Genomic DNA, 16,273 nt, shown 5'->3' with positions numbered 1-16,273 from the left:
ATGAATTGGTCCAAACTGGGGTTTTTAGAGGCTCCCTCCACCATGAATTTGCCCAAACTGGGCTGCTTAGAGGCTCCCTCCACCATGAATTGGTCCAAATTGGGGTTTTTAGAGGCTCCCTCCACCATGAATTGGTCCAAACTGGGGTTTTTAGAGGCTCCCTCCACCATGAATTTGCCCAAACTGGGCTGTTTAGAGGCTCCCTCCAGCATGAATTGGTCCAAACTGGGGTTTTTAGAGGCTCCCTCCACCATGAATTGGTCCAAACTGGGCTGGTTAGAGGCTCCCTCCACCATGAATTGGTCCAAACTGGGCTGGTTAGAGGCTCCCTCCACCATGAATTGGTCCAAATTGGGGTTTTTAGAGGCTCCCTCCACCATGAATTGGTCCAAACTGGGCTGTTTAGAGGCTCCCTCCACCATGAATTGGTCCAAACTGGGCTGGTTAGAGGCTCCCTCCACCATGAATTGGTCCAAATTGGGGTTTTTAGAGGCTCCCTCCACCATGAATTGGTCCAAACTGGGCTGTTTAGAGGCTCCCTCCACCCTGCTTTCCCACAACTCTGCTGGTTAGAGGCTCCCTCCACCATGAATTGGTCCAAACTGGGCTGTTTAGAGGCTCCCTCCACCATGAATTGGTCCAAACTGGGTTTTTTAGAGGCTCCCTCCACCATGAATTGGTCCAAACTGGGGTTTTTAGAGGCTCCCTCCACCATGAATTGGTCCAAACTGGGGTTTTTAGAGGCTCCCTCCACCATGAATTTGCCCAAACTCTGCTGGTTAGAGGCTCAATCCACCCTGATTTTCAAAACAAATGTTGGTGCCAACCTCAACTTACTACAAGGGCCAAATTCACTGCTGGTGACAAGCTCTCCTCACTGCAAGTGCCAAATACACATGTTTCAAGGTGTTTTCCTACTGTCAGAGAGGTGGTATTGAGTGTGTAAAGTGTGTAGTTGTTAGGCTGTGATGTTGGGGTAATAGAGGGTCTTTGGTGTGTTAGATGCCCCCAGACATGCTTCCCCTGCTGTCCCAGTGTCATTCCAGAGGTGTTGGCATCATTTCCTGTGGTGTCATAGTGGACTTGGTGACCCTCCAGACACGGATTTGGGTTTCCCCCTTAACGAGTATATGTTCCCCATAGACTATAATGGGGTTCGAAACCCGTTCGAACACACGAACAGTGAGCGGCTGTTCGATTCGAATTTCGAACCTCGAACATTTTAGTGTTCGCTCATCTCTAGATGACAGACTACCGTCATTTTATAGACAAATGGTTGAAGCTGTAGTGGATGGAGCGTTATGGATCCTGAACGTCAAAAGTTCAAACAATTGTTACCCTTTTGCTCGTATTTAGCTATTATGAGTCCAAATGTCTAGTCCTTGTTTTTATTACTCTAATTTTACAAGGACAGTTGTAGTTGATTTGTAGTGAAGTCATAGGTCTGTCCACTAGTAGTAGTAAAATGGAGCAGTCTCCTACAATATGTCAACCTGGTGTTCGTCACTCATTGCACTGACTCTAGTGGTATAGCTTTGTATTTGAATGTACATGTGAGATCTTTCTTAAAAAGAATATACACTATATCTGCTAGAAATCTAAGGATTTTGTTAAAAATTTGATGGGGTGTGTCATATTGAAATGCATAGTTTCTGCAAAAAGCCGGATATAACAAATTGTGCCAGCACAAAAACAACCTACAGGTAAGAACATTCCAAGATTACTGCATAAGGCAGAAGAATGAGGTGTGTAAGGGAGGGTTCACACGATGTCTTTTGGCTCGTAATGTGGCACGTCTATGCCGTGGGAGCTTTTGTGGGCCGTATACGCTCCCATTGAGTTAAATGGGAGCCGGGATCGTATATGTGGCGCTATTTTGCGACAACGACAATGTAAAATTACCCTAAGTTTGGAGGTCTTCCCTAAGGAATATCAGAAAGATTTGTAGGTTAGTGTTGTCGTAGGTGACCTGGTAATATCTACCCCTGACATACTAAAGGTCAAACCAAGTGGGTTTGTTAAGGCCCGAACAAATGCAAATGAAAAAGATTGCCAGACTAGGTGTGCACTTGCTCACTTGGTCACTGTTCTGTCTCTGCAGCAGTGACCTAGCTGGACAAGCGTGTTTACTTCTGAATGGTGGAGGCAGACGTATGTGCAGGAGCCTCCAGAAGCCAGAAGGAGTTTGGGCAGAGTCATCTCTGTCTGCACCCGCTCAAGATTTCAGACACAGTTATCCAGAGTGGAGAAGGATTTCTGATTTGAGCAGAGTCGTCTCAGGCCTTGTGGCAGTGATTTGCTAAAGATGTAACTGCCCCAGCTCCATGACTAGTAATGGTATCTTCACACTGAGTTTTTTGGCAGTGGATTTTGACGCGGAATCTGCCTCAAAATCCACCTGCCAAAATGGCTCTCTTTGACTTCAATGGGAGCCACTCGCTTCTTTTTTCCGGTAGCTAATAGAAGCGAAATGACCTCCCGATTAGACCTGTTCATTCAGGCCCAATCCGGAGCAGAATGCCACGATAGGATGCCGGTGCACTGCATCCGGATTCCGTCACGGCTAGCCGTGTGGTATGTTCACATGCGGGATCATTTTTCTGCCGTCTGAACATACCCTAAGATTAAGTGACTGCCCAATGTTACTATTAGAGATGAGCGAACAGTGTTCTATCGAACACATGTTCGATCGGATATCAGGGTGTTCGTCATATTCGAATCGAATCGAACACCGCGTGGTAAAGTGCGCCAAAATTCGATTCCCCTCCCACCTTCCCTGGCACCTTTTTTGCACCAATAACAGCGCAGGGGAGGTGGGACAGGAACTACGACAACGGGGGCATTGAAAAAAATCGGAAAAAGTCATTGGCTGCCGAAATCAGGTGACCTCCATTTTAGACGAATAGTGGATTTCAAATCCGGGTCATATGAGAATGTGAACTTTGTGACTATGAGACAGGGATAGCTGTACAGGCAGGGATAGCTAGGGATAACCTTTATTTAGGGGGGAATGTTATTAAAAATAACTTTTTGGGGCTCTATCGGGTGTGCAATTGTGATTTTTGTGAGATAAACTTTTTCCCATAGGAATGCATTGGCCAGCGCTGATTGGCCAAATTCCGTACTTTGGCCAATCAGCGCTGGCTCTGCTGGAGGAGGCAGAGTCTAAGATCGCTCCACACTAGTCTCCATTCGGGTCCGACCTTAGACTCCGCCTCCTCCAGCCGAGACAGCCCTGATTGGCCGAATTCCATACTCTGGCCAATCAGCGCTGGCCAATGCATTCTATTGGCGTGATGAAGCAGTGCTGAATGTGTGTGTTTAGCTCAACTACGCCGGTGGAGTAGTTGAGCTAAGCACACAGATTCAGCTCTGCTTCAATCAGCGCTGGCCAATGCATTCTATTAGCTTGATGAAACAGAGTGTGCACAAGGGTTCAAGCGCACCCTCGGCTCTGATGTAGCAGAGCCGAGGGTGCACAAGGGTTCAAGCGCACCCTCAACTCTGATGTAGCAGAGCCAAGTGTGCACAAGGGTTCAAGTGCACCCTCGGCTCTGATGTAGCAGAGCCGAGGGTGCACAAGGGTTCAAGCGCACCCTCAACTCTGATGTAGCAGAGCCAAGTGTGCACAAGGGTTCAAGTGCAACCTCGGCTCTGCTACATCAGAGCCGAGGGTGCGCTTGAACCCTTGTGCACCCTCGGCTCTGCTACATCAGAGCCGAGTGTGCGCTTGAACCCTTGTGCACACTCGGCTTCATCAAGCTAATAGAATGCATTGGCCAGCGCTGATTGAAGCAGAGCTGAATCTGTGTGCTTAGCTCAACTACTCCACCGGCGTAGTTGAGCTAAGCACACACATTCAGCACTGCTTCATCATGCCAATAGAATACATTGGCCAGCGCTGATTGAAGCAGAGCTGAATCTGTGTGCTTAGCTCAACTACTCCACCGGCGTAGTTGAGCTAAGCACACACATTCAGCACTGCTTCATCACGCCAATAGAATGCATTGGCCAGCGCTGATTGGCCAGAGTACGGAATTCGGCCAATCAGCGCTGGCTCTGCTGGAGGAGGCGGAGTCTAAGATCGCTCCACACCAGTCTCCATTCTGGTCCGACCTTAGACTCTGCCTCCTCCAGCCGAGCCAGCGCTGATTGGCCGAATTCCGTACTCTGGCCAATCAGCAGTGGCTAATGCATTCTATTGGCGTGATGAAGCAGTGCTGAATGTGTGTGTTTAGCTCAACTACGCCGGTGGAGTAGTTGAGCTAAGCACACAGATTCAGCTCTGCTTCAATCAGCGCTGGCCAATGTATTCTATTAGCTTGATGAAGCCGAGTGTGCACAAGGGTTCAACAGCACACTCGACTCTGATGTAGAAGAGCCGAGGGTGCACAAGGGTTCAAGCGCACCCTCAACTCTGATGTAGCAGAGCCAAGTGTGCACAAGGGTTCAAGTGCACCCTCGGCTCTGCTACATCAGAGCCGAGGGTGCGCTTGAACCCTTGTGCACCCTCGGCTCTGCTACATCAGAGCCAAGTGTGCGCTTGAACCCTTGTGCACACTCGGCTTCATCAAGCTAATAGAATGCATTGGCCAGCGCTGATTGAAGCAGACCTGAATCTGTGTGCTTAGCTCAACTACTCCACCGGCGTAGTTGAGCTAAGCACACACATTCAGCACTGCTTCATCACGCCAATAGAATGCATTGGCCAGCGCTGATTGGCCAGAGTATGGAATTCGGCCAATCAGCGCTGGCCCTGCTGGAGGAGGCGGAGTCTAAGGTCGGACCAGAATGGAGACTGGTGTGGAGCGATCTTAGACTCTGCCTCCTCCAGCAGAGCCAGCGCTGATTGGCCAAAGTATGGAATTCAGCCAATCAGCGCTGGCCAATGCATTCCTATGGGAAAAAGTTAGCTTGCGACAATCGCAAGCTGACAGGGATTTCCATGTAATAAAGTGATTTATATGCCCCCAGACATGCTTCCCCTGCTGTCCCAGTGTCATTCCAGGGTGTTGCCATCATTTCCTGGGGTGTCATAGTGGACTTGGTGACCCTCCAGAGACGGATTTGGGATACCCCCTTAACGAGTATATGTTCCCCATAGACTATAATGGGGTTCGAAACCCGAGAGCGGCTGTTCGAATCGGATTTCGAACCTCGAACATTTTGGTGTTCGCTCATCTCTAGTTACTATCAAACCTGTATATTTCAATACGCTTTTTAAAACTTTATAACTTTGGCTTTTGGTATCAAAGACATGATTGCAAATTGCTTTACATTATGCCGCAGCTGCTGGGGTTTTCTTGTGATCAAAAAATACCTTTACTATTACTATACTGTATTACCTATATTTTAACCATAGGGTGCACTTGCACTGAGTGCTATGTTTGCAGGGAACTAATTGAGACAACGGGACAGTCCTGCATTTGCTGTCCCGCCAAGCTGGCCATCCCCAAATTCAGCTCCTCTGTTACTGATTTAGAGATGGATTCTGCCCTCAAATCAGCAGCAGATTCCATCCTGATTCTACCTCCCAATGCAGAAAATATAAGAGTCCTGCTCGATCTTGCTGCTGCGGTGCAAGACAGTCAGCTCTTTAACCCCATTCATCTGGGGCTGATCACTGACTGAAAGTTGATGCTCCGCCAGAGGGCTGTAAAATTAAAAGGGATCTGAAATAGAAGTCTACCTCAATTCCTATTCATTTTCTGGGGTGTGAAGAGTAAGAGTAATCTGATTGAACTTGCAAATCTGTACACTTAATGCAGTGTGTGAAGAGGAACCTTCTGCTTGACACTTATGAATCGTATAAGCAGTGTAGTTTATATTGTGTAACATATGTAATACGTTACTGTGTGGGGGCCACTGTGGAGCATATAATACTGTGTAAGGGCTACTGTGGAGCATATGACACTGTGTGGGGGCCACTGTGAAATTTAAGATACTGTGTGGGAGCCACTGTTTAATGGCACTATTAACAGTATCAGGCCCTGTTCACACTGTGGAATCTGGCACTGATTTTGCCTCTAAAACGGCCATGATACTTTATAAGATGTTTATTGTGTAAAAAGTAGTTGGTGACCTTCTACAGATATGCTGAATGTCTTAACCTGAAATATGGTCTGATGTAACTGCATTGCCGAACTACCTTGGGTGTATTCAACTTCATTGCCTAGAAGGCATGACCTGTACATACATCGTTGCCAACCAAGCATCAAATGAGAGATACTTAATCACCGAGATAATGTGAGGAAATCCTCATAGGAAAGTATTTGCCCAGTAGTTTTCCATTATGAATATTCAATTACTGGATGGGATTAAATGGGAACATATAAAAGTGGTATCGTATGTTACAACAGGCGAAGCCAATGCTATATAAACTATGCAGTAGGGACTGAATTTGTAAGGATCAGAATACCTTGCTGCCAGCATTGAAGAAAAGCAGTTCAGCTTAATTGGAGAAGACAACAACATGGAGTCATCATACTCTGTATCACAAAGGTATATAGATGACTTTAATCCTCTAGAGTACTACCAGACATACTATGCTACCGGGCAAGGAGTTTTTGTCGGACAATGGACAGAATTTGTGTTACGGAATATGCATGAAACATTTGGTCCAGGTAAACTTTATTTGATATCTTAACAGATATAAAACTTAATTTGACTTGCATATCCTTTGTATATATGTGATTTTTTTTTGAATAATGCGAAGTATATTATGTTATACATATCAGGCCACCCCTTTCATAAGACAAGTAGTGGTACTAGGCAGGGGTGTCATCAGCACCCGGCTTACCCAGCAAGTGCCAGGGCCACAAGATCCTGAGTGGGCCCACTCGGCAATGAGATATTGGTACAGGGTTCGGGGCTCGTGACCAACTTGAGACGGAACACCATGATAGCGGTTGGGGAAAGCCCTTGTTTATATAGAATTCCTAAAATATAAAAATAATTTCAGATATAAAATAGATACTTAAAAAAAAATCCTAAAATATAAAAATAATTTCAGATATAAAATAGATACTTAAAAAAATGTCCAGTTCTAGCTTTTCATTAACATGTATTGAGTATATTGCTACATTATATCTATTAAATAGTTTATACTTTTATTTTAGCATTGTGAATTTAAAAGTAAAGAAAAAGATGGTCAAAGACTACTTGCCAACCGTTATACTTGTAATGCCCTTGATGTGAGTTATTAAAATGCATTTGGTGAACACATCACTTTTTTTTGTTTTGTTTTTGAACTTAAAGAAGCATTCCAGTAAAAAATCCACCTCCCCATTTGTAAATGAGCTTATGTGTAGTTTAATGTTATTGAATAACTTGCTTTACTAACAGTTTTTTTCTTTTAAGGGAGTATATCATTGGAAAAAGCGTATTATTGGAAAACTGTCCAAGCGGCCATTTTGGTGTAGTTCTCTGTGCATATCCGAGCGGCCATTTTGGTGTAGTTCTCTGGAAAACTGAGCATACTGCTCAGTATGATCAGTTCTCCAGAAAATGACACCAAAATGACCACTTGGACAGTACTGGGCATGTCCGAGTGGCCATTTTGATGTAGTTCTATGGAGAAAGGAGGAGGGGGGCAGATGGAGGAATATTCAGGGAGGAGGAGGGCAGAATTTATCAGAAGGTGTCATTTACAGAAAAGCGTATTATTCTGGATCCATAGTTCTCACATTTTGATGTGCCCTCACCTAAAGTTGTAGTATGAGGTTTGACACAGTTTTGTATTGAGTAGGTCAATTACAGACCAATTTGGTATGGGCTCCAATGGGCTTCAGTCCTTGTGTCCTTTCCATTATGTAACCAAAATTATTTATTGAGGTTGTGCAGGAACTGAAGGTAATTGATACTGGTGACCTTTCCACAGGATAGGTCATCAGTATCAAATAAGTTGAGGATTGAACTTCCACTGCATTATACAGCTCAGAAGCTATATTCAGTGTGTGGAACTCGGTACACTGTGGTGGTGACCCCTGGAACTTTAGCCCTGCTCCCAATCACTTCAATAGGAGCAAGATTGCTTCCAGCTGACTACCTTTTATATGGCTTCCAGTGGCCGAAACACCTGATTGAGATGGGATCCCCTAGAGAGATCATCAGTATCAACTGCCTTCAGGTCCTAGACAACTCCTTTAAATCTTATTTAGTATGGCAACCAAAATGATTTAGCAAGTACTAGTGGCACTACTCCAAAGAGCCCAAGGAATGAGACAAGGTTTCAAGAAGAATTAAAGCTACAACTGGCTAGTTAGTTTATTGGAGAATGCATTATATATTAGAACTTAAAGGACGTATACACCACAAAAAACCACTTCTTAAACCACTTATTATAGGGCAGCCAGTGACATAATGAATAGAGATGAGCGAACGGCATTCATTCGAATTGATATTCGATCGAATATCAGGCCGTTCAAGGTATTCGATTACAATCGAGTACCACGAGGCAAACGCACTAAAAATTCGTATCCCCTCCCACCTTCCCTGGCGCTTTTTTTGCACCAATAACTGTGCAAGGGAGGTGGGACAGGAACTATGACTACGGAGGCATTGAAAAAAATTTAAAAAACCCATTGCCTGCCGAAATCAGGTGACCTCCAATTTATACGAATAGTGGATTTAATATCCGGGTCATATGAGACTGTGAACTATGTGACTGTGAGACAGGGATAGATGTACTGGCAGGGTTAAGTAGGGATTACCTTTATTTAGGTGGGAATATTACTGAAACAGCTCGGGGCTCTACCTCGTCAGGATCCCTGTCAGCTTGCGATATGCGGGAGCTGACTTTTTCCCATAGGAATGCATTGACTAGCGTTGATTGGCCGAATGCCATACAGAGTACAGCATTCGGCCAATCAACACTGGTTCTGCTGGAGGAGGCAGAGTCTAAGATCGGTCCACAGCTGTCTCCATTCTGGTCCGATCTCAGATGTAGCAGTGTTGAGTGCACAGCTCTGCTACACCAGAGATGTAGCGGAGCTGGCTGTGCGCTGAGCTCTGATACACCCGAGATGTAGCAGAGCTGAGTGTGTGCCGAGCTCTACTACATCAAGAGATGTAGCAGAGCTGAGTGTGCGCTGAGCTCTGGCTACATCCAGAGATGTAGCAGAGCTGAGTGTGCACTGAGCTCTACTACATCCAGAGATGTAGTAGAGCTCAGCGCATGGCCAGTTCTGTTACATCTCTGGTGTAGCAGAGCTCAGCACACACTGAGCTCTACTACCTCTCTAGATGTAGTAGAGCTCAGCGCACACTCAGCTCTGCTACATCTCTGAATGTAGTAGAGCTCAGCGCACACTCAGCTTTGCTACATCTCTGGATGTAGCAGAGCTCAGCGCACACTCAGGTCTGCTACATCTCCGGTGCAGCAAAGCTCAGCGCACGGCCAGCTCTGCTACATCTCCGGTGTAGCAAAGCTGTGCACTGAACACTGCTACATCTGAGATCGGACCAGAATGGAGACTGCTGTGGAACGATCTTAGACTCCACCTCCTCTGGCAGAACCAGCGTTAATTGGCCGAATGCTGCACTCTGTATGGCATTCGCCAATCAACGCTGGTCAATGCATTCCTATGCCGAGATGTAGCAGTGCTGGCCGTGCACTCAGCTCAGCTACACAGGAGATGCAGCCGAGCTGAACGCATGGCCAGCACTGCTACACGAGAGAACCGCTGCTACACCAGAGAACCGCTGAACCCTGCTGCACACTCAGCTCTGCTGCATCAGAGATGTAGCAGATCTGAGTGTGCACTGAACCCTGCTGGTTTCCTATGGGAAAAAGTCAGCACTCGCATATCGCAAGCTGAAAGGGATCCCGACGATAGTGGCATAATACAGGTACTTGGGCATGTTAGATGCCCCCAGGCATGCTTCCCCTGCTGTCCCAGTTGCATTCCAGGGTGTTGGCATCATTTCCTGGAGTATCATAGTGGACTTGGTGACTCTCCTGAGTCGAAGTGTGGCTTCCTCTGAAACAAAGCATTTTTCCCCATAGACTATAATGGGGTTCGATATTCATTCGAATAGTCGAATATTGAGGGACTATTTGAAACGAATCTCGAAAATTTCACTGTTCACTAATCTTTAATAATGAACAGACCATTCTTGAGTTGAAATGAAATCTTGCTGCTAAGAAATTGTTATGATCAGGAGATCTCTGACCATGGACTGACCCCTGACTGATAATTTCTCAGTCAAGTGTAAGAAAAACAAAAGCTAAACTAGTGTAATGAGCCATTTGGAATGACTTGTGTGTGATATTCCTAATCCCTGCCTGGCACACTAGAAGTAGCCCTGGGCTCAACTAACTGACCTGAGAGGGCGCGAACACAGTCGGAGAAATAACTCACCTACAAGAGAAACAGAAAACCTGTCTTGTTTCTCATTTAGGAAGGAGAGGCAAGATACAGAGAAAGCCCCCCACAGGTGTCCAACTGGACTAATGGTGAACATGAGGGAACACAAAGTATAGAGCAGAAAATAAACGTGAAACACAGCAAAATGACACTATGCAAATTGATAGGTAAAACCGAACTATGCTTGGAAATATGTGTTCAATACTTATGAAAACTCCACACGGTATGAACAGTAAGCAAGGTGAGCTGAAAGGGCCAGGACTCAGGCACAGATGGATGAAGCAGATTCAGGCAGATGGATAATTTCAGGAACACTGGAACTGGAGTTTAACTCCAGCAATTGACAGCATGCACTCAGAACTGCCCACAGCCTGTAATAAGTCCTCAGCATTGCAGATGACTTAACCCATTCAGAGTCAGACACACTAAGGCACTGACCCACAATGCAACGCATCACATGATCTACGCATGAGTGCTACCGCAGAAACCGCTTGCCTAATGTGAATATTCCCCTGTAGCGCGTCAGATGATTAATGCGCTGAATGCTGTTAAGACACTGTACACCTGAACCTAACAGGCTGAGACCGGGTCATAACAGAAATTCAACTTTTCTTCCATATTCAAATGACCTGTTTGGTGCACTCATGGTGAGTATCCATTTTCTTTTGCGGTTGTCACTCCTCAGAACAGAAAAACAGACATACTACTATTTGCATTAACCACAAAAGATGTCGGTGCTCCAGCAGGTGTGGTCCTGTAACGTCTCTGCCTCGTCAGACCAGGGATCACTGTCTCTTGTGCCCCTTCCTCCAGGATTCATCTACAGCACTGGGGAACTGCTGTCTGGCACTTCCCTAACAGGTCCTGCCAAGAGTTCACCAAACAGATCATCAACATATGGAATAAAAGTTGAATTTCTTAGCAGCAAGTGTGCATAAGAAAGCTATGATCACTATGCCACGGCCAAACCCTACAACCGTTTCAATGGTGCTAGTTGTTAGTAACGGAAGAGAGTAAAGGAACAATTAAAGCAAAACTGATTCATTGTGTAATACCTGGTAGGATTTTCTCACTGCCCTGTCCACTCAGGTCCTGCACATAGTGTAACACAGTGAATCATCTTTTCCTGGAGAGTTCCATCAGGTAGAATGTAAGATTATTTCACAAGTTGTAAGCCAAATGTATTGTATCATGCAATAAACAAAGTTTCATCATGCTACAGAAGGATCAGCAATGGTCGAATGTCAGTAAGCAAAATAAGGCTGAAGATGGCAAAGTTATTTAGTCAGGCAAAATATGTAATTGGAGGTTGTGAGACTGTAGAGAATTATTTGTAAGATCTTAGCATTAAGGCATAATCACATGGATTAGAACCACCAGTGGTAATGACTATGGGGGCTCCATGTTTCCTCTGTGAAGAGAGTCTTAGTATTCACGCATGACGAGGACACCATTCATTGTCAATGGGAATGAATGAGATAGTCAGGCTTTGTTCCATGTCGCTAATCTGTAACTTGTTCGATGTTTTATTCTTTAGGAGGTCTAAAGGGAGACATACTCATCGACTTTGGATGTGGGCCTACAATTTACCATCTAATCTCTGCTTGTGAAGCGTACAACATCATCATAACCTCAGATTTTCTTGAACAAAACCGAAAACAAGTGGAGAAGTGGCTGAAAAAGGATCTAGATGCCTTAGACTGGACACATGTTTTCAAATTTGTGTGTGAACTGGAAGGTAACAGGTACAACATGGAAAATTGGTAAAGTACAATTGAAAGTTACACAGAAACTTTGGAAATTAAAATACTATGAAGCCATGGTCTATGATGTATTGAATTTTATTACCGCCTTCTCCCAATACAGCAAAGATGCAGTGTGTGTCTTCTATTCTCTTAAAGATAGCCCCCAGACAGCGGACCCGTGGGGGGAGCTAGAAGGGGCTCATGACTGAAAATAGCAGAAGAGCCAGATGGGCAGATGGGTTAGAATTAGAGATGAGCGAACAGTAAAATGTTCGAGATTCGATATTCGTTTCGAGTAGCCCCTCAATATTCGACTACTCGAATCGAATATCAAACCCTATTATAGTCTATGGGGGGAAAATGCTCATTTCAGGGGTAGGCAACGTTCGATCAAATTATACTTACCAAGTCCACGAGTGAGGGTCGGGCTGGATCCTCCGAGAAGTCTTCTCCTTGCAGCGTCCCCGTGGCATCTTCCGGCTCTGAATTCACTCTGCCAGGCATCGGGCCTGGACAGAGCCGAATGCGCATGTCCGCACTACAAGCGGACATGCACAATCGGCTCTGCCCAGGCCCGATGCCTGGCAGAGTGAATTCAGAGCCGGAAGATTCTGCGGGGAAGCTGCACGGAGAAGACTTCTAAAGGTATGAGAAGAACCAGCGTTGATTGGCCAACTGTATAGCATTTTGCCAATCAATGCTGGTTCTGCATCAAACTGTTCCACTCAAATAGCAAGTGGTACTCGATCGAGTACGAGTATTTTGAATACCGTAGTATTCGATCGAATACCTACTTGATCGAATACTACTCGCTCATCTCTAGTTAGAATAAGTTCAGAAGGTCAGGTTAAGGACAGGAGGTGGGGAATAAAAGTTGTTTTGATAAATAGTGGTGGACAGAGGTGTGGGTCACAACTGTTAGAAGCTGGTAGAGTAAAGTTGTCCCTCCCTTAATTTTACTCTGTCATGGCGGCATTGAAAGGAGTAGTCTCTGGAGGCTTTACTGGTATGTAATCAGCAGTGCGAGTGAAGGACCAAGGGGGTTATCTCCACCCATTTGGTAGTTTTGGTAAAAGGGGATGCTGGTTGGAGAATCAGAATGGTGTATACTCCTGCGGTCACGGTACCCTGGAGGGATATACCCTCCGATGCTGGTGCCCCTGGGCCACTCCTTCTAGGGTAATTGGCAGCTATTGAGAGGGGCATTGGTTTTATTTGGGGCTGTTATACATTTACGTGATATTTGCATATTATTTAAATGTGGATGATGTTATTTGTTATGGTAAAGTGGTAATTCATTGCTATTTAAAGTGTTAATTTAATAAATGCCGCCGTGGCCTTTTCTTCCAGCCTCGTGTCTGTTATTGGGGATCAAGAAGGTAACAAAGGGGGTTGGGGTTGGAAGTCAGGGCACAACTTGTATAAATATTTTACTAGTCATGACCCCGCTGTCTCCTACCCTGTTGTGCTTCTGCTTCTTGGGGAGAAAGCTGTTATATAATTCATTACATCAGACAGCAGCACTTTGTGCTCTCCTGCCTGAAGGGCGTAGTTACAAGTGTGATCACTGCCGTCCATGGACGTAGCTGTAGGGGGTGCAGTAGTATAAGTTGCTACCAGGCCCAAACCCTGAGGGGGCCCAAAATGTTCCATTGACAGACAAGATATATCATTAGTCGAAATGTCATGAGGTAGATAGGGGCCCTATTATAAATTTTGCTCTGGGACCCGGGAACTTCAATTTACTCCTCTGCTGCAATCCCTATAGCTAAGCCACTCTTTGGTAAAAGCATGCAAGTATATCAAACATTGTAGGGTTCTTAAAAGAGAAAATAACATAGAAAATAAAATGAAGTCATAGTTTTATAAAGTAATGAAAATATGTCTATACATTTTTATTAACAGTAATTTGGAAAAAAAGGAAGAAACACTGAGGAAAAAAATAACCAAAGTATTGAAGTGTGATGCCCTTGCAAAGAAGCCGTATGGCGAGCCCATGCCAGAAGCCGACTGTCTCATTAGCTGCCTGTGCTTAGAAGCCCCATGTAAGGACCTGGAAGCCTTCACCAATCTACTGAAAAAATTTATGGACCTTCTCAAACCTGGAGGTCACATTATACTTCAGAGTGTTCTCAACTGCACATTTTACTATGTGGGTAAAACATGGTTTTCCTGTCTGTCCTTGACTAAGGATGATCTGGAACAAGCATTTAAGGAGGCCGGGTATGAAATTATCAGATTAAAGGTTGAGCCAAGATCTGAAAAGTTAGGGATGGACATCAGTGATTATGATGCCTGTTACTATGTCCATGCCCGTAAACCACAGTAAGGGAAGGCCCACACCCACGTATCTGTAATATGGCTTTATATGAGATAAATGTAATATGTGCCAAGAAAAGGATTATATCTTATTACAATAAAACAAATTTCTTTTGTACCTACTTTGTTCACATGGGGTGATGGGAGTAAACTATGATGTTCACATGCACAGACATACTATAGCTGTGTATATGAAACTAAATGACTTAAGTGATGATCCACACTCGATTTCTTCCTCTATCTTCACCTTACCTTCTTCATGACACTCAACAAAGCATTGGCTAGCAGGCCTGGTTCACATCTGTGTTCGGTATTCCATTTGGGGACCCCTGAACGGAATACCAAATGCATTAAAAAGCGGTGAGCAATGAAAGCACATTGACCCCATTGACTATAATGGGGTCCGTGTGTTTTCCGCACCAATCATGCAGAGAGAAAAGTAGTTCTTGAAGTACTTTTCTCTCCGCATGATTCGTGCGGACAGTGTGCGGAAAACACATGGACTCCATTATATTCTATGGGGTCCATGTGCTTTCATTGCTCACCACTTGCCAATGCATTCGGTATTCCATTTGGGGGTCCCCAAGCGGACTTCCTGAACAGAATACTGAACACAGATGTGAAGCAGGCCTCAGTGTTGTTCATGTTGCACTGAACACCAGGATACAACATGGATGCTTATAATAATGTGATCTATGCTTTGTTAAAAATGAAAATCTCTCGCATGTACAAATAGAAGGAGCCGACTGTATAAATCTGTTCCTATATTATTAGTGAAACATATAATAACTGAAAAAAGCTAGAATACTTGCTCCAATATTTACTCTGCCACCATACAATTTTAAGGCTTTATACAATTTTTAGATTTCCAAGAGTGTGGAGTGACTTGCTGAAGAAAAAAAAAAAAATAAAAAATTTGCATGAAAGTGGTATGGAAAGGAAAATGGAATCCTAATATTTTTAGCATGTTTCATTTGAATTATATATCCCAAACTCATACAGTTTATCATCTCTCACATCAGTGTAACGTCTCTGCTTGTTCAGATCTCTGCACCTCCCTCTGCTCGCACGCTGTGGCGGAGGAGGCGAGTTCAGTTTGATTCTTTGCTTAGTGTTTTTCGCCGCACTGTGTGAATTTCCACTACACCCATCTCCTGCACCTTGTTTCCTCTGTTCATCAAATGGTTAATTCTAGCCTGTGTGACTGACAGCCTGTCTTCCAATCAAGCCTAGAGCGGGTCTTGGACTTCCTATATACAGACCATCAGCCCACACAGGCATGCTGGCTATTGTGACTTTGTCCTTAGACTTTGTCCCTGCTAAGCTCCTCTTTCTGCTTCTATTATTACTGATCTCTGACCCTTGGCTTCCCTTACAACTATTCTCTTGGATTTTGATCCTGTACTGCGTTTCTCGACTGTTACTGGACCCTTGGCTAGCTGACCTTCCTTTGTTATTGTTTGTCTTGTCTGTGTTGTCACATATATAGGAAGGACTTGTTGACCAGTTGTTACCTATTGCTTAGGATAGGGCAGGCAGGCAGGAAGGGACAGTGTGTTGCAGCATTATTTCGGTGCTAGAGACCAATGTTGGACTACTGCAGCCATGACCACGTGCACCTGTCCATATAATTCAGATTGTTAGCGAACGCTGACTATTTTTGTGTGATTGTTGCACCATTATGCTTCAAAAATCTATATTTCAACATTAAAAGTATGTGAACCACTTACTTGGTTTTCACCTTTTCTTTTTCATGCACCTAGACCTATCATCATGGGGCACTATCATCAATAGTTATAGTTTCAGCACATACTTGCAAATTCAGGCTATTGTACAGATCCG

General features: G+C 44.6%; 1 protein-coding gene across 1 annotated transcript; it reads left to right on the top strand.

Annotated features, from left to right (window-relative positions):
* The first annotated feature begins 6,469 nt into the window (after window positions 1-6,469).
* On the top strand, window positions 6,470-14,441 carry LOC142210560 (indolethylamine N-methyltransferase-like). The gene is made up of 3 exons (XM_075279818.1): window positions 6,470-6,623; window positions 11,905-12,112; window positions 14,018-14,441. Exons 1-3 carry the CDS (start codon window positions 6,473-6,475, stop codon window positions 14,439-14,441), a joined length of 783 nt encoding a protein of 260 aa, XP_075135919.1. The 5' UTR covers window positions 6,470-6,472.
* The last annotated feature ends 1,832 nt before the right edge of the window (window positions 14,442-16,273 follow it).

Source organism: Leptodactylus fuscus, chromosome 6, assembly GCF_031893055.1.
Source record: "Leptodactylus fuscus isolate aLepFus1 chromosome 6, aLepFus1.hap2, whole genome shotgun sequence".
In the NCBI taxonomy this organism is placed as follows: domain Eukaryota; kingdom Metazoa; phylum Chordata; class Amphibia; order Anura; family Leptodactylidae; genus Leptodactylus; species Leptodactylus fuscus.
Note: the sequence above shows the minus strand (reverse complement) of the source record. Positions and strands in the feature narration are given on the sequence as shown.